This window comes from Geotrypetes seraphini, chromosome 5 (assembly GCF_902459505.1).
Source record: "Geotrypetes seraphini chromosome 5, aGeoSer1.1, whole genome shotgun sequence".
Taxonomy (NCBI): domain Eukaryota; kingdom Metazoa; phylum Chordata; class Amphibia; order Gymnophiona; family Dermophiidae; genus Geotrypetes; species Geotrypetes seraphini.
Window position 1 is genome coordinate 273,267 of NC_047088.1, and position 17,984 is coordinate 291,250.

Genomic DNA, 17,984 nt, shown 5'->3' on the forward strand with positions numbered 1-17,984 from the left:
CCGGGGTGTTTACTTTATTGCAGATTTTTGTATTGTCTGCAAAGAGACAAATCTTACCTGACAGCCCTTCAGCAATATCGCTTATAAAAATGTTAAAAAGAACAGGCTCAAGAATAGAACCTTGAGGCACACCACTGGTAACATCCCTTTCCTTAGAGTGATCTCCATTGATCACTACCCTCTGTTATCTTCCACTTAACCAGTTCCATCAAATCCATCTTTTTTATGGAGTCTCGTGTAAGGATCAGCATAGTTTCCTACTTGGTCCGTTTGAAGGGCTGTTCAAAGGGCCCTTTGGTGTGAGCCTTCGATGGTGGCCTGCCTGCTTGGCGGCCCTTTAAAGGGCCAAAGAGGGCAGGAGATCTGGGTTTCTTGCTGAAGACACATTCTGGTGCAGTGAGGGGAGAACGATTAGTCCTCCCATCCCCCTCACTGTGCTGGGCTTGGATCCTGTTCCAGTCAGCCCGTCGGGCCCTTTAAAGGGTTGAAGAAGGAGGGCAGGAGATCTGACGTGGGAGGAAGGCTGGGCTTCCTGCCAAAGACACATTTGGTGCAGTGATGGGGGATGATTAGGCCTCCCTTCCCCCTCACTGTGCTGAACTTTGATACAGACCGCTGGGTCCTGGATATCATACAGGAGGGGTACAAGTTTACATTCTTTTGTCCCCTTCCTGGCCTTTTTCTGGATTCTCTGGCTGGGAAGCCAGTAAAAGCAGTCAAAGCCTGAGCAACAGTGCAAAGGCTGCTGGATCTGGAAGCCATAGAGCCTAAAGCAGAGGAAAACTTGGTATCCAGTAGATACTTGATATACTTCATAGTGCCCAAGAAAAGTTCAGAAGACTGGAGGCCAATTCTAGACCTCAAAATGGTAAATGTGACCCTCAAGAAACCCCGTTTCTGAATGGAGCTGGTAATTGCTCCAGTGGCTCCTGGGGAATTTTTCACCTCGCCACTTCCCATTTTTTCAGTGCACAGGAAGTTTTTGGTTTTCCATGTGCTGGAGCAACACTTCTAATTTGTGGCCTTACCATTTGGGCTGGCTACAGCACCGCGGACCTTCACCAAGGTGATGCACAGAGCAGGTGTACAAGTACATCTGTATTTGGACAATTGGCTGATAAAGAGCCTAGTCTGAATCTGAAGGCAGGCTAGCTATTTAAAGAGTGAATTCAGCTGCTGCAGAAGCTGGGCTGGTTGGTTAACCTTTAGAAAAGCTCCTGAAGCCGATGCAGATTTAGTTGGAGTATCTGGGAGTTTGGTTTGAAACAAGGGCGAGCAAGGTGTTCCTCCCAAAAGTCCGCATAGAGAAGCTTATGCATTGGATGAGGAAGTTTCGGAATGAGAAAGCTCCAACGGCCTGGCTTTATTTGCAGGTTCTAGGATCACTGGTTGTGACCATGGACATGGTCCCCTGGCTAAGAGTGCACTTTCTTCCGCTCCAGAAAGCAGTTCAGCAGTAGCCTTGGACAGCGGAAGAATGTTGCAGTCTAGCCTGGTGATTGGAGCCTTAGTCTCTTAACTAGAGGAGTTACCTTTCGCATTTCTGCATGGGTGATCCTGACGATGGTCGCCATCCTGTACAGTCAATCACTTGGAACTTAGAGCCACCCGTCTGCAGATCAAAGCAGTATGAGTTTTCTCGGACAAAGCAATTGCGGTAGTTTATGTCTATTGCCAGTGTGGCACCAAGAGTTCTACTCTATTCTTGGAAGCCCAGATGCTGTTTCAATGAGCAGAGGCCTCTCTCTGGTGCTCTTGGCAGCACATGTGGCAGGAGTGGATAGTATGCAAGCGGATTTTCTGAGCCAGAAGACCCTAGATCCCAGAGATTGGTCACTGTCTCGGGAAGTCTTCACCTGCATTGTGAGGCAGTGGGGGTGCCCAACATTCGATCTAATGGCATCAATGGCCAAAAAGAATGCAGCTCAGTTCTTCAGTTGAAGTCACAAGTCAGGAAGTGAAGTCCTGGATAGCTCTGGGGGCAGGGCTTCTTTATGTCTTCCCCTTGTGTCCCAATATAGGCAGGATCATGATGCACCAAGGGCTAGTGATTCTAGTAGAACCAGATTGGTCGAGGCGACCGTGGTATTCAGACCTGGCCCATCTGCAAAGGGACTAAGATCTCAGACTTCTATGTCATCTGTGACTGCTCATGCAGGGCCCAGTTGCACAATGCAGGATCCACCAGGGAGTGTGTGGTACAATGGTTAGGGCTACAGCCTCAGCACCCTGTGTTTGTTGGTTCAAATCCCATACTGCTCCTTGTGACCCTGGGCAATTCAGTTGATACCCCCCATTGCCTCAGGTACATTAGATAAGAGTGTGAGCCCACATAGGTAAAAATGCTTGAGTACCTGAATGTAAACTACTTAGGTTATAGGTACTATAGAAATACTAAATTAAATAAATAAATAATGCTTTGGTATTACAACACGACACTTGATTGCACAGCACCAGCGTACAAAATCTATTCGGACAAAGTGGGAGTCTACCCTTCTAAGATGTAGAAAGAAAGTGATTCTTGCCATGTATGCGAAAGCCTGGAAGTGTTTCCAAGCATGGTACGCTCAGAGGAGTGAGGACCCGAACTCGGCACCGATTTCTGTGGTGCTCACCTACCTGCAGGAAGGACTGGAAAAAGGCTTAGTGGTTGGCTCTCTGAGAGTTCAGATTGCTGGGTCTAAGGTTAATGAGAGCCCCATAGTCGCACATTCAGATGTGGCCAGGTTTTTGAAGGGTGCTTTGTGTCTCTGACCTCTGGTTCGACACTTTTTCCGGCATGGAATGCTAGCTAGAATGCTCTATGAACCTCTAGAGCAGTATTTTTTAACTTCTTCAAGCCCAGTACCTCCTAAGCCTAACAAATACCAATTGAGTACCCCCCCAAGCCCCTGACCCCACCCCCATAATAATACTACTAATTGTAATGCAATTTCTTACATCCATTTTTCTTATACACACAATATAATCATATTAATAAATAATGGTAACCACAAAATTAAAAAAACACAAAGAACACACTACAGAGAGAAAATGTTAATTATCATTTATATTAATTTTTTTTTCCAAAGAGGTCAAGGCAGATGACTTTAAAATATGCAATCGGTAACAACTATAGAATAGACAAATATAGAGTAAAATATGGACAGCAGATATAAATTCACAAAACTGACACTTTTCTTTTCTTTTTTTTTTTTTTATAAACTAAACTAAAGCTTAACTTTTGTATACCGAGTCATCATTCTGAGAAGACTCAACTCGGTTTACAGCAATTAAATAAACAGGGGATGATTTACAAATGATAAATAGAAGACAATAGCAAAATTTCTAAAGAATTAATTTTCAAAATGTTTGGCAAATAGAGTAATTTTTAAAGATTTACGGAAAAATTGAAACGAACTGGAACTCCTTAAAAGGGAGATCATTCCAGAGTTGAGAGAATTTAAAGACCAAAGATTGACTGAAGATCTTGACTCCTTTAATCCCTTTTTTAGAAGGAAGGGAGAGTTTAAATTGTTGGATACCTCTTGCAAAGGAGAATCGGTAAACGTTCCAACATTCCAAAATAAAGGAATAAGAGGATTAAAGAGACCATGTAGAATTTTAAAAGAAATACAAGCGCATTTAAATTGAATTCTAAAATAAACCGGGAGCCAATGAAGACTCTGAAGCAAAGTCACATGGTCAAATTTACCTTTTCCAAAGATCAGCTTCGCAGCAGTATTCTGAATTAATTGTAATCTATGAAGACAAATTTTTGTAGTGCCGTTACAATAATCAAGACGAGATAATATAATTGATTGAACTAAGTTAGAAAAATGATGGTGATGTAAAAGATGCCTAAACTTCCTCAGCATTCCCAAACTAAAGAAGCATTTCTTGACCAAGGAATTTATTTGGTCTTTAAAGGAAAGAGAGGAATCAAAAAGGACTCCCAATATCTTGGCAGAGAACTCAATTGGTAAGGAGGACCCAGATACCAGAGCTACAGTTGGAGGAAGACAGTCCAATCTTGAATCTAACCACAAAAGCTTAGTTTTAGTTGTATTAAGCTTCATCTGGACAAATAAAGCCCAGGCTTGAAGTTTGGAAATGCAAAGATTTACTTTGGAAATTAGATTGGTAATATCCGGATCAATCTCAATCATTTTTATTAAAGAGGCAACCAGAGAAACAGACATTATACAGTGTACAATGTGCTTACAGAAAAAACAGAAGGAAATAATCAATCAAACATACAATCTTGAGCATCAATTGTGCATTCAGAACCATAAAGGCATCCATCCGAGTGTCATCAAGGAACTGAAAGGGACTATAGATGAACTGCTTCAATTAATAGCCAATCTGTCGATCAATTCGGAAAAGATTCTGGAAGGTGGCAAATGTTTCACCGATCTTCAAAAAAGGTTTGAGGGGAGAGTCTGACCTTGGTACCGGGAAAGTTGGTAGAGGCGCTGATAAAGGCCCGCATAATTGATCACCTTGACGGACACGGGCTGATGAGGACCAGCCAGCACGACTCCAGCAAAGGAAGATCTTGTTTGATGAACTTGCTGCACTTCTTCGAGGGAGTAAGCAGGCGGATAGACAAGGGCGACCCGGTCTACATTGAATTTTCAAAAGGCGTTCGACAAAGTTCCACATGAACAACTACTTCGTAAAATTGTGAGCCATGGAATCGAGGGTGAAATACTTGTAGATTAAAAACTGGCTTGAGCATAGGAAACAGAGAGTGGGGGTAAATAGACAATACGTGGACTGGAAGAGCGTCACCAGTGGGGTGCCGCAGGGCTCAGTGCTTGGACCCGTGCTCTTCAACATCTTTATAAACGATCTGGACATTGGTACGCCGATTGAGGTGATTAAATTTGCGGGCGATGCGAAGTTACTCAGAATAGTGAAGACACAGGGGATTGTGAAAACCTGCAATGTGACATAATCAAGCTCAAGAAATGGGCATTCACATGGCAAATGAGGTTCAACATGGATAAGTGTAAAGTGATACATGTCGGTAACAAAAATATCATGCACGAATACAGGATGTCTGAGGCGGTACTTGGAAAAGATCTCCCAGGAAAGAGACTTGGGAGTTCTGATTGACAAGTCGATGAAGCTGTCTGCGCAATGTGTGGTGGCGGCAAAAAGGGCGAACAGAATGCTAGGAATGATAAAGAAGGGGATCACGAACAGATCGGAGAAGGTTATCATGCCACTGTACCGGGTCATCAAGTGCCCTCACCTGGAGTACTGCGTCGAGCACTGGTCGCTATACATGAAGAAGGACATGGAACTACGCGAAAGGGTCCAGAGAAGAGCGACTAAAATGGTTAAGGGGCTGGAGGAGTTGCCGTATAGTGAGAGATTAGAGAAACTGGGCCTCTTCTCCCTTGAAAAGAGGAGACTGAGAGGGGACATGATCGAAACATTCAAAATACTTAAGGGAATAGATTTAGCAGATAAAGACAGATTGTTCACCCTCTCCAAGGTAGGGAGAATAAGAGGGTACTTTCTAAAGTTGAAAGGGGATAGATTCCGTACAAACGTAATGAAGTTCTTTTTCTCCCAGAGAGTGGTGGAAACTATAACGCTCTTCCGGAGTCTGTTGTAGGGGAAAACGCCCTCCAGGGATTCAAGACAAAGTTGGACAAGTTCATACTAAACTGGAACGTATGCAGGTGAGGCTAAACTCATTTAGAGCACTGGTCTTTGACCTGGGGGCCGCTGCGTGAGCGGACTGCTGGACACAATGGACCACTGGTTTGACCCAGCAGCAGCAATTCTTATGTTCTTATAAGGGACTAAGCGATGCTCCCAACATTCCTGGAGCAAAGGAAATAATCTCTGGTTCCCCTAAAGCACTTGTCAAACAGAAGTCCCACAGGCTGAATGCTGTTTTATGCAGCCCGCGGTTCAGGGCCGGCATTACGGGGGAGTAAACAGGCTTCAGGATGTCACCTTGCTTTCTGTTTTGGGCCCTCACCTGACGGCAACAATAGCACTCGTGGGCCGCCGTGATCATCAGCTTGTGCCTGTCGGCAACATAACAAAAACTACCCCAGCGATGCACCCCATTGCCAGCCAGTAATTTACACCACCACTGTCATTGTCAACTTGCGTGCGCTGGCAGCGCAGCAGACATGAATTTAACTGCCGGCCCCAGCTTGGAAGCATTGCTGGGGCCAGCACAGTTAAATTAATTTCTGGTGCGCTACTGGCATGCGCAAATTGACACCACACTGCGGTGTAAATTACTGGCTGGCACTGTTAAATTACTGCTGAAGAGAGGAGGAAGCCAGACCATAAGAGAAAATTGAGGCAGCAAGGGGGGGGGGGGCACTGATTATAACAATAGGCTTGCCCTCTTGATTTCCACCTCCAGCTCAGCAGTAAAATGTGCACAGAGATGGGGGAGCATGAGTACCTCTCCTGCCTCAAGTAATATTCTGCACAGCCGCAGTGGTTAGGGAGGGAGATGACAAAGGTAGGGGGAATTATTTTATTTTCAATTTAGTGTTTGAATTGTGTCAATTTTGAGAGTTTTAATCTGCTATCTTTTGCACTGCTCAGGAAGAAATACATTTGTTTATTTTTCTCTGGGGTTATATATACTGCATGCAGTCATGAATCTTAAGTCTCCTTTTACTAAGGTGCGCTAGCGGTTTTAGAGCGTGCTACAATGCTGTGTGTGCTAAACGCTAACGCCTCAATAGAGCTTGCGTTAGTATTTTTCATTTAGCGCACGCTAAAAACGCTAGCGCACCATAGTAAAAGGAGCCCTTAGGGTTTCATTTTTATATATTAGTACTTTTAGTTTTTGACCTTGTATTTGCATAGGGGTTATCTGTGTTCTGGTAGGAATGAATGTTGAGAAGCATACAGTGTGTTTTGTGTAATTTTGTGGTTAACCATGACCATTATGTGTTAATAAGATTATACTGTGTGTGTGTGTACATATATATATGAAAAATAAATGGAAAAAATTGTGTTATAATTAGTACTATTATGGGACGGAAATTGGGCAGAGTCTGGCCCACGACTTTGCCTGTGTTTTGGATTTCGGCACCTTAGTGTGATTGAGTTTGACACCCCTGCCCTAAAGGAACAGTCACTGCATAAGGTGGGATGACATGTCGATCCATTGGGCCGATAACTACTGGTGTCGAGGTCGTAAGTTTAGCTTTCCTTTTCCCCATTATAATCACTAAAGGGAAAAGGATCCAAAGAAGTCAAAAGAATAGATACGTCTCACCAGTTTAAAGTTGTGGCGCGGCTTCTCGTGACTCCCTGTGGTTGCGCCTTGCGACTGCACGCCGTGGCATCTTTTTGAGGGAATAAAGCAAGCTCCGGATGACGTCACTCTCCGTCCTTGTCAGTGCCTATTGGAAAGCCGGCACTGCAAGGAGACGTTGTTCATGCAGGAAATGTAATCCAATTGCAGCCGGTACTCCTCACCCATACCTGGCAAGGTAGGTAGTTCTCTCAAGTCTCCTATTACTTCATTTTATTATATGCGTATGACTTCCTTCATACATTGCAACCTACCATGCATGCAGTAAATACTATGCACTCCTTATTTAAAGTTCCAACAAGTGTTCTGTTGGATTTTGTTGTACGTAGTACTATATTTTATTACTATTGTACAAGGTACATAGAATGCTTTTGTTACCAAGTTTACCATGTCTTTCCTACTGGGCTAGTGGATGTTCCGTTTTCACCGCCAATTCTAGAAACAGGAATACCAAGGAGATCAGCACATTTCATGAACAAAGTTATTCAAAGGAACATGAGAAAAGCCGCTGCTGGGTCAGACCAGTGGTCCATCCTGCCCAGAAGTCCGCTCACGCGGCGACCCTCAGGTCAAAGACAGTACTTGTGTCATTGTTGATTTGATTGGTTGAAATTCCTTGTTCAATGTGCAGAGGCAGTCAAGAAAGCAAATAGAATGTTAGAAATCATTAGGAAAGGAATGGATAATACAAAGTTGAATATTTATAATGGCTTTGTATTGCTTCATGGTGCAACCACACCTAGAATATTGTGTCGAGTTCTGGTGATTCATTTCAAATAAGATGTTCAGAGAGGTGTGACCAAAATGTTTAAGGGGATGAAACAACTTTCCTATGAGGACAGGCTAGAGAGATTGTCACTCTTCAGCCTAGAGAATAGATGGCTGAGGAGAGTGGCAACAGATAAGACATAAATCTCTTGTGTCCTTGATGCTGAAAATGTGATTTAGACTGACTGTATTATTTCTATTCACTTGTTGCAGAGCTGTAGCAGCTTATTTACGTGCCCTGAGTCTGAGTCCGAACCATGCTGTAGTACATGGAAATCTAGCCTGTGTGTACTATGAACAAGGATTGATAGATCTAGCGATTGATACCTATAGACGTGCCATTGAGCTACAGCCACATTTCCCTGATGCATACTGTAATCTTGCCAATGCCCTCAAAGAAAAAGGCAGTGTAAGTATGAAAATACTTCTAAAGCATTTTTATTCATGACGAATAACTAGATTAATGTATTAGAGGTAGAGAGGAATGTAGCTATGAGTAATTCATGTTTAGGAGTAAAATGTTGCTCGGGGGGAGCATATATATTCCTTTTGCAATGAAGAGTATCATCACAATCATTGCTGTTTGGTTGAGGTGGATATTTAAGAAATATGCAAAGGTCTAGTGTGGCATAAAAAATGCAGCCAGACTTTCTGCATTTCAGTATGAATGTATATCCTTTTATTCCTAAAGGGGAAAAGAATTGAAAACATAACAAAAAATATTTCAGGGTATAAAACCAATGTTCTCATACAAATATGCAGTTATAAAATTGCCTGGGTTATTCATGTGTAGACAGTAGGCACACAAACATAGTGCTAGCTTCTATATGTCATACGTATATGAGAGAGGTTGAGCAGAGGTGGGACTGCACTTAAGTGCATGTTTATAATATGAGTGTGCCTGTCTTATGTTATGTAGATTCACACAATTACATCTCCAGGGTTGGTTGGTGGACTAAGGCTAAGCTTACTAAATTTCCCTTTCGGGGGTCGTTCTTGTTTGGTAAGGATCTGGGCAAGTTAGTTCAGACCTTGCCTGACTCTAAGGTGTCCTGTCTTCCTGGAGACTGCTCGCCTGCCTGCTCGGGGGTGGGGAGGAGGCTTTGCTAGGGAGCATTTGCGTGCTTTTTGCCATTACTGCCCTGGTAGGGGGCGGCATTTTTTTCTGGCTTTTGGGTCTTCCGGGGGCTATTTCTTTCAGCCCATGCAGTCTTTTTGTGGGGCATACTGGGGGCGTTTCACCACCGATGGCCCCTCTGCCACCCGCCCAGTCCAATGACTCCTTGTGGGCCCTTCCCCTGGTGCTGGTGGGAACCTGTTTGCGGGAGTTTTACTATGGGTGGGCCAAGATCACAATAGATCAGTCGGTCCTGGAGGTGATTTGGGACGGCTATGCTCTGGAGTTTTCCCGATCCTTACCAAATTGTTTCCTCATTTCTCCTTGTCAAGTGGCTTAGAAGAAGAGGGCCTTTCATCAGGCCCTGCAGCGGCTGATCGACCTCAAAGTGGTAGCTCCAGTGCCTCCTCGGGAGTGTCATACCGGCAGGTATTCCATTTACTTTGTGGTGCCCAAGAAAGAGGGGTCTTTTTGGCCCATCCTAGATCTGAAAGGTGTCAACAGGATGCTCCGGGTTCCATCTTTTCATATGGAGACCCTGAGATCAGTTCAGCCGGGAGAATTCCTGACTTCTCTCAATCTGACGGAGGCCTACCTGCATGTTCCAATTCGGGCCTTCCATCAGCGGTTCCTTTGCTTTACGATCTTGGGAAAGCACTATCAGTTTTGTACGCTTCCTTTTGGTGTGGCCATGGCTATGCAGACGTTCATGAAAATTATGGTGGTAGTGGTGGCGTCCTTACGCAAGGGGGGCATTCTGATTCATCAAGTTTAAGTTTCAAGTTTATTCAAATTTGATTAATCGCTTTACTTAAAATTCTAAGGGATCTACAATTAAAACGAGGGGAGTACAAGTAATTATCAAAAACGTGAAAAGGGACAGACTCTAATTGACAAACTGGAACATTAGGGAAAAGGGTGAACAACAATTTGTATAGGAAAGAAATATAAAAAGGGTAGAACGAGGGAAAAGGGTAGAGAAGCTAAGAAGGAAGAAAAAAAAACAGAAAAGATTTAATGGTCATTTCTGAAAATAAGGAGATACTAAAAATTCAGAAATAAGTCTGGATGACTGGTTGATTCGAGCGAAGTCCTTTCAGGAAAGCTCCTGGGTTACGGCTCAGATTGTGAGGTCCCTCTAGTCTCTGGGATGGGTGGTCAACCTGTCCAAGAGCCAGCTGATTCCGTTTCAGCACCTGGAGTACCTCAGAGTTCTCTTCAACAGCAGTCTGCGGAAGGTCTTCCTTCCAGAGGCCCATGTGGACAAGTTGCAATCGCAGATTCGCCTTCTGATGGCGTCCCGGTATCTTCGGGTACAGGAATTTCTCCAGATCTTGAGGTCATTGGTGGCCTCGACATGGTTCGATGGGCTCAGGCTAACATGCGGCCGCTTCAGTATGCTCTTCAATGGTAGTCACTAGAGAATGACACGATGGTTGTTACCCGCGGCTAGCTGCGAGTAGCCGCAGGTAACCCGCTGAAACGGCAAAAGAAAAAATAGGGGTCGCTGCGGGAACGGGGACAAGGCCATTCACAGTCCCATGGAGCGGTGAATGGTCTTGTCTCCGCAGTGAGGCAATCAAGGATCGCGCGGTCCAGCAACCCCCACCCTCCTGATCGCAGCGTTCCGCCATCTCCCTCCCTCCACCTTACCTTAGATGCAGAGTTTGCCGGCTTTCTTTTTCGCCCAGCCGCACACTTTCAAAAAGCCGCGCATGCGCGGCTGCTCGAGTTGTTCAATCTTCTGCTCTGCTGCAACTTCCTGTTTCCAGTTGCGTTAGAGCAGAAGATTGAACAACTGAGCAGCCGCGCGTGTGCGGCTTGGCAAAAAAGAAAGCCGGTAAACTCGGCATCTAAGGTGAGGTGGAGGGAGGGAACATAAGAACATAAGACTTGCCTCTGTCGGGTCAGACCGGAGGTCCATCGTGCCCGGCAGTCCGCTCACGCGGCGGCCCCTCAGGTCCAGGACCTGATAGTGCTCCTACCCTAAAACTCACATATGCTTTTCGCTTTGGTCCTGTAGAGTAACCTTCTATCTATACCCTGCAATCCCCTTCGCTTTCAGGAAGTCATCCAGTCCCTTTTTGAAACCCAGTATTGTACTCTGTCCTATTACCTCCTTTGGAAGCGTGTTCCAGGTGTCCACCACCCTCTGAGTGAAGAAAAACTTCCTTGCATTCATTTTGAATCTGTCCCCTCTCAGTTTTTCTGAGTGACCTCTTGTTTTTGTTGTCCCCGCTAGTCTGAAGAATCTGTCCCTCTCCACCCTCTCTATGCCTTTCATGATTTTATATGTCTGTATCATGTCTCCTCTCAGTCTCTGCTTTTCCAGGGTAAAGAGCCCCAGTTTGTCCAACCTTTCGGCATATGAAAGGTTCTCCATTCCCTTTATCATCCTAGTTGCTCTCCTCTGGACCCTCTCAAGTATCGCCATGTCTTTCCTAAGGTACGGTGACCAGTATTGGACACAGTATTCCAGATGTGGTCGCACCATTGCACGATACAATGGCAGGATGACCTCCTTCGTTCTGGTAGTGATACCTTTTTTGATAATGCCCAGCATTCTGTTCGCTTTCTTTGAGGCCGCTGCACATTGCGCCGCTGGCTTCATTGTTGTATCCACCAATACCCCCAGGTCTTTTTCTAGGGTGCCTTTCCCCATCTCCCTTCCTCCCATTGTATAGCTGTACATGGGGTTCCCTTTCCCGATGTGCAAGACCTTACATTTCTCCACATTGAAGCTCATCTGCCATCTTTTTGCCCACTCGCACAGTTTGTTCAGGTCGCTCTGCAGTTCTTTGCATTCCTCAACAGTTTTGACCCTGTTGGAGAGTTTTGTATCGTCCGCGAACTTGATAACTTTGCACTTCGTGCCCGTTTCCAGATCGTTAATGAATATATTGAACAGCAGCGGTCCCAGCACTGACCCCTGCGGGACACCACTCGTGACCTCTTTCCAGTCAGAGTAGTGTCCTTTTACTACTACCCTCTGCTTCCTATCCGCCAGCCAATTTTGGATCCATCTGTGGACTTCCCCTTCCACCCCGTGGTTCCACAGTTTCTTCAGCAGGCGCTCGTGGGGTACCTTGTCAAAGGCTTTTTGGAAATCCAGATAAACTATGTCAATGGGGTTACCTTGGTCCAAATGTTTGCTTATCCCCTCAAAGAAATGTAGTAGATTCGTTTGGCACGATCGTCCTTTATAGAAACCGTGCTGGCTTGTTCTCATCAGTTTATTTTTTTCTATATGCTCATTGATACCTTCCCTGATCAGTGATTCAACCATCTTCCCCGGAACTGAGGTCAAGCTCACCGGTCTATAGTTCCCCGGGTCGCCTCTCGATCCTTTTTTGAAGATTGGTGTAACATTTGCTATCCTCCAATCTTCCGGGATTATCCCTGTTCTTAAGGATAGGTTGCAAATATGCCTGAGTAACTCCGCTATTTCGTCTCTGAGCTCTTTCAATATTCTCAGGTGGATCCCGTCTGGGCCAGGAGATTTGTCAATTTTTAATCTATCTATCTGATTTAGAACGTCTTCGAGGCTTACCTCCATGCATGATAATATACCCTCCTGATCCCCCTTGAAGATTTTTTCTGGTTCCGGCACGCTGGATGTGTCTTCTTTTGTAAAGACCGACGCGAAGAACTTGTTTAGTCTGTCAGCCACCTCTTTTTCCTCCTTCACCACTCCTTTCTTGTCTCCCTCATCCAGGGGTCCCACCTCCTCCCTCGCTGGCTGTTTCCCTTTTACATATCTGAAAAATGGTTTAAAATTTCTTGCTTCCTTGGCTAGTCTCTCCTCGTATTCTTTCTTGGCTTTTCTGACCACTCGGTGACATTCTTTCTGATGCTTCCTGTGCTCTTTCCAATTTCCTTCAGTTTTGTCCTTCTTCCACTTCCGAAATGATGTTTTCTTGTCTCCTATCACTGTCTTTACTTCATTGTTTATCCATGCTGGGTCTTTAGTCTGATTCTTTTTGCATCCTTTCCTAAATCTGGGTACATATAGGTTTTGCGCCTCGTTTACTGTGTCCTTGAGTAGGGACCAAGCTTGCTCCACAGACAGAGCTATCTTGGAGCTGTTTCTGAGCTTCTTCCTCACCATTTGTCTCATGGCATCATAGTTCCCTTTCCTGAAGTTAAACGCTGTTCCCTTTGATCTCTTCCCCTTTGATAATCCTACTTCCACTTGGAACAGAATCATGTTGTGGTCACTGTTTCCTAGCGGTCCCATTTCTTCCACTCCCTTTGCAGGTCCTTTAAGCCCGTTGAGAATCAGATCCAGGATCGCTGCCCCTCTCGTTGGAGTCTGGACCAGTTGTTCCATGAAGCAGTCTTGTACGGCTTCCAGGAACTCCGTTTCCTTCGTACATTTTGAATTTCCAAGACGCCAGTCTATCCCGGGATAGTTGAAATCTCCCATAACTATAGTGTTAGCGTTCTTGCATTCCCTCCTCAACTCGGCTACCATTTCTGTATCCTCTGCTTCAGATTGCCCAGGTGGACGGTAGATCAGTCCCATCTTTATCTCGGATCCGCTTTTTCCTGGTATTTTAACCCACAATGACTCTAGTTGTCCATTTGCTGCTGCTGTATCCACACTGGTTGAGTGGATGGTTTCCCTTATGTACAGTGCTATTCCTCCTCCTTTCTGATAAGTCCTATCTTTTCGGTAGAGTTTATATCCTGGCAGTACTATGTCCCATTTGTTTTCCTCGTTCCACCATGTTTCTGTGATCCCTATGATGTCTAGGTTCTCATTTTTGGCCATGACTTCCAATTCCCCCATTTTGTTCCTTAGGCTCCTTGCATTAGTGTACATGCAGTTCAAGTCCTGGCATTTAGTTTTCCCCGCTGTTTTCCCATGTGCTTCAGTCTTCTTTCTGTCCTCTTCCTGTCCAGCTAACTCCTGCAAGGGAGAAGACGAAACGCTGCAATCGGGCAGGAGAGGGCTGCTGTTTCCGGCTCACTCTAGGAAGGAGGAAGTGAAAGGGACAGAGATTCTGGGCCAAGGGGATGAACAGGGAGAGAAAGAAACCCACAGCAGGAAAGAAAGGGGAGGACAGGCAGGTGAGCCAGATACTGGAAGCAGGGGGGTGATGGAAGAAAGAGGGAAAGAAGCTAGATGGGGTTGAAGAGAAGAGACACATTAGTGTGGAAGAGGAAGAGAGGGGATATTTGGACACAGGAAAGTAACAGAAACAGAGGGGAAATTATGTGCATGGGGGCATAGGTACAGAGACATAAAGGGGACATACATGCCATGGGGATGGTATATGGACACGGGGGGGGGGGGGCAATGCCAGATACATAGGGGAGATATTAGAAATGGGGAAAATAGGAACACAGAAGCGAGATTGTTTGGGGACCGAGCTCGCAGGCTCTAGCCAGCTTGCACAAATTATATTGTAACGTGCCACGAAAGTAAGAGGGAGGTAGATAGATAGGCCGCGCGAGAGGAGCTGAAGGGTGGTAGAGAGGAACAGATGGTGAAGGAGGGAGGGAAGGGTGGTGGTGGAAAGGAATAGAACATACATTGAAGGAGGGTGGAGTGGAACAGACTGTGAAGAGAAATGTGGAAGACAGAGTGGGGAGAAGACGCTGGAAGGGAAGAAGACAGATGCCAGACGATGGGGGAGCAGAGGGAAAAAGATGGGTGTCAGACCAATTGGGGGGGGGGTGAAGGGAGAAGCACAGTAACAGAGCAAATGGAAGACGCACAGAAAAGATACACAGTGGATGGAAGGAATTGAATGAGAAGATGAGGAAAGCAGAAACCAGACAACAAAGGTAAAAAAAAAAATTCTATTTATATTCTTTTTCTTTTTTTTGCTTTAGGATAAAGTAGTATATTAGTTGTGTTGATAAAAATTTATAAACAAAGCCCTGCCAGCTGAACATCTCTTTCTCTAATTCAGCAGTCAGAACTTTGATTTATAAGGAAGGAATAAGCTAAATATTGCAATACTGAGGCTTATATGGATGCTGCGGGGATGGTGACGGGGCGGTGAATGGGATGGCGGTGAAGGGGATGGCGGTGACGGTGACGGGGTGGTGAAGGGAATGGCGGTGACGGGGCGGTGAAGGGGACGGTGGGCCGGGAACGGGGCAGTGATGGGGGACAGATTTTTTTCCCCGTGTCATTCTCTAGCAGATGCATGATCTGGACTTGCCAGTTATTCTTCGTGGTTTGGTTTGTGCAGCTTCCGTTGGTGGCTACAGTCTTCCAGTCTGGTGCAGGGAGTGAGTCTGGATCAGCCTCAGACTGCTTGTCATAGACACCTGTCTCCTTGGTCGGGGAGCTCAATGCCTCAGTCGCTCGGCTCAGGGCAGCTGGACTCCGGAGGAGGCATTTTGGCGATCAGTATTCTGGAGAAGAGAGCCATCCAGTTGGCATTGCTAGTGTTCCTGAAGTTACTGATGGGCAAGTTGGTTCAGGTTCTCTTGGACAGTGCCACGGTGGTGGCTTATGCCAATCATCAGGAAGGAACCAGAAGTCGTCTGGTGGTGCAGGAGGCTGCTCTGCTCATGTCACCATGTGCTGGATCCCGGAGAATGGTGTCTCAGTTCTGCAGCTTTTGAGTTGATTGTGCAGGCTTGGTGCCAGCCAGTCATGGAACTGATTGCCATGAGTGTCATCGCCAAAGCACCATGGTTCTTCAGTCAGCGCAAAGATGTTCAGGCCGAGGGGCATAAGAACATAAGAATTGCTGCTGCTGGGCTTCCCTTGCCACCCACACAGGGATTCCCCTAGAGGCTGACGGTCAGGGAAATAAGGTTTCTCTTACCGCTGATGGTGCTGGGGTCTCCCTTACCGCTACTACCGGCTTGCCTGCTTTCTCAGTTGGGGCAATTCAGGCCTCTCAACCGCTACAGGCCTTGGGGGTTCATTGCTCCGATTTTGGCGGGAAGCACTTCCATCTTGTCTGTAGCTTCAGGTGACCTTCCCCCTGTGTTGGAGAGACAGGGGCAGGTTTCTGCTGGGTCACCTGCTGTGGCAGGGAGTCCCATTGGACCGCCAGGAGGTTTTCCCTCTCATTTTGTTTTTGCCTTGTGTTTTTGCCTTGGGTCCTGCACCCGCCCTGGAGGTATTGGGGGTTTTTTTTCCCCTTCCCCCCTCAACAGCCTCTTTGGTTTGGCCCCCCTCAGCGCCAGCTGCGTCCCCATCTCCTCTTCTCTTGTCCAAGTGGCCATATGAGGAGAAGTTTTCTATTGATGAGGACCTGGACCTTATGGGAGACCTCCAGGATCCTCACAGTAGGGACAGATGTCTTTAGTGGCGACTATGCGGTTCTGTCAGCTGGTGAGGATGCGTCTGTGGTGCGCATTTTTCTTTATTAAGTTTTCAAATTAAATAGCATATACATGCATCAGGAAACAAAATTCAATTGTATCAAATAATTAGAAGAAAAACTTTTAACAGACAGATTCTGAATCAGATTATTAACAAAAGAATTCCCTATAAGCCCCACTATCCAATGAGTGGAAATTTAAGGAAAAGAGGCATCATTAAGGTATCAATAAAAAAAAAAAAAAATCAGTAAAACAGGAGTACCTAGACAGCACTTTATATAATCTATTTCTTCTCTTCTAAGACAGACAACTAAGGGCTCCTTTTATGAAGCCGCGTTAGCGGCTTTATCGCATGCAACTTTTTATCGTATGCTAACTCCTGCGCTAGCCAAAAAACTACCATCTGCTCAAGAGGAGGCAGTAGCAGCTAGCGCGGCCGGCAAATTAGCGTGCGCTATTACATGCATTAAACTGCTAACGCGGCTTCGTAAAAGGAGCCCTAAGTGTCTGTATTCAGTTCCCTCATATCTTCACTTGGGACCATTACTGGTCATTTGTTTTCCAGAAAAGCCTTTAGCTGTTTTAGGTCATCTATTAGATTAAAGAAGAATTAAACATTAACATGGAAAATGTAAGAAGAAATGCGGTATGCATTTTTCAGCGAGAAGAGCTCCAAGAGCTTATTCTTCAGGTCTCCTTGATGTTGCATTTCAAGGAAGATGTGAAGGAGCCCTTGCGTGTGGTGAACCATCTGCTTAGGGGGATCCACTCTGCATCCCGCTCTTTTCCTGTGCATCAGGATATTGTTCTTACACAGTAGAAAGTGCCATAGGCACCCTTTCATTTTGCACATTCTATGGCCCGCCTGTATCCTATCCTGGAGGGGGATAGGGATGCCTTGAAGTCGCCCGTGGTGGACGTAGTGGTCTCCACCATCGCGAAGCGGCATACTGTGCCTGTTGAGGGTGGCTCATCCTTAAGAGACTCTGAGGAGCATAGGTTGGAGTCTCTTCTTAAGTAGAATTTTAGTATCTCTGCCTTAGTTCAGGTGGCAGTCTGGTGGCTCGGGCATGTTTTCTGTGGGCTGAGCGCGTCCTTGACCATGAGTCTGATGACTAGTCCTTGGTGGATCAGGAGGTAGCCAAAATTTAGATGGGTGCCTCTTATCTCTCTGATGCTTTGTATGACCTGTTGCGAGCGTTGGAAGTCCATGGACTTCCTGGTGGCCGCTTGTCGTACCTTTTGACTTCGGGCTTGGTCGGTGGATGCAACATCTAAGACTAAGCTGACAAAATTTCCCTTGTTTGGCAAGGATTTGGAAAAGTTGGAGACCTTGACGAACTCCAAGGTGCCCTGTCTTCCTGAGGACTGTGTCCACACGCCTGCATGGGGTGGCATTGCTAGGGGGGCGTTTGTGTGATTCCCGCAGATATTGCCCTGGTCCAAGGGGCTGTTTCCTTCTTAGCCTCTGGGTCACTCTGGGGCCTTTTCTATCAGCGTATGCAGTCCTTTCGG

The 17,984-nt window shown here is 45.8% G+C and overlaps 1 protein-coding gene across 4 annotated transcripts in view; it reads left to right on the top strand.

The window, feature by feature from the left end:
* OGT (O-linked N-acetylglucosamine (GlcNAc) transferase) overlaps positions 1–17,984 on the top strand; it is a 569,231-nt gene that overhangs the window by 83,752 nt on the left and 467,495 nt on the right. For all 4 annotated transcript variants that reach the window (XM_033944283.1, XM_033944281.1, XM_033944282.1 and 1 more), the window contains one exon: positions 8,270–8,465. In XM_033944283.1, coding sequence (XP_033800174.1) covers positions 8,270–8,465 — 196 coding nt within the window. The remainder of the gene's footprint in view (positions 1–8,269; positions 8,466–17,984) is intronic.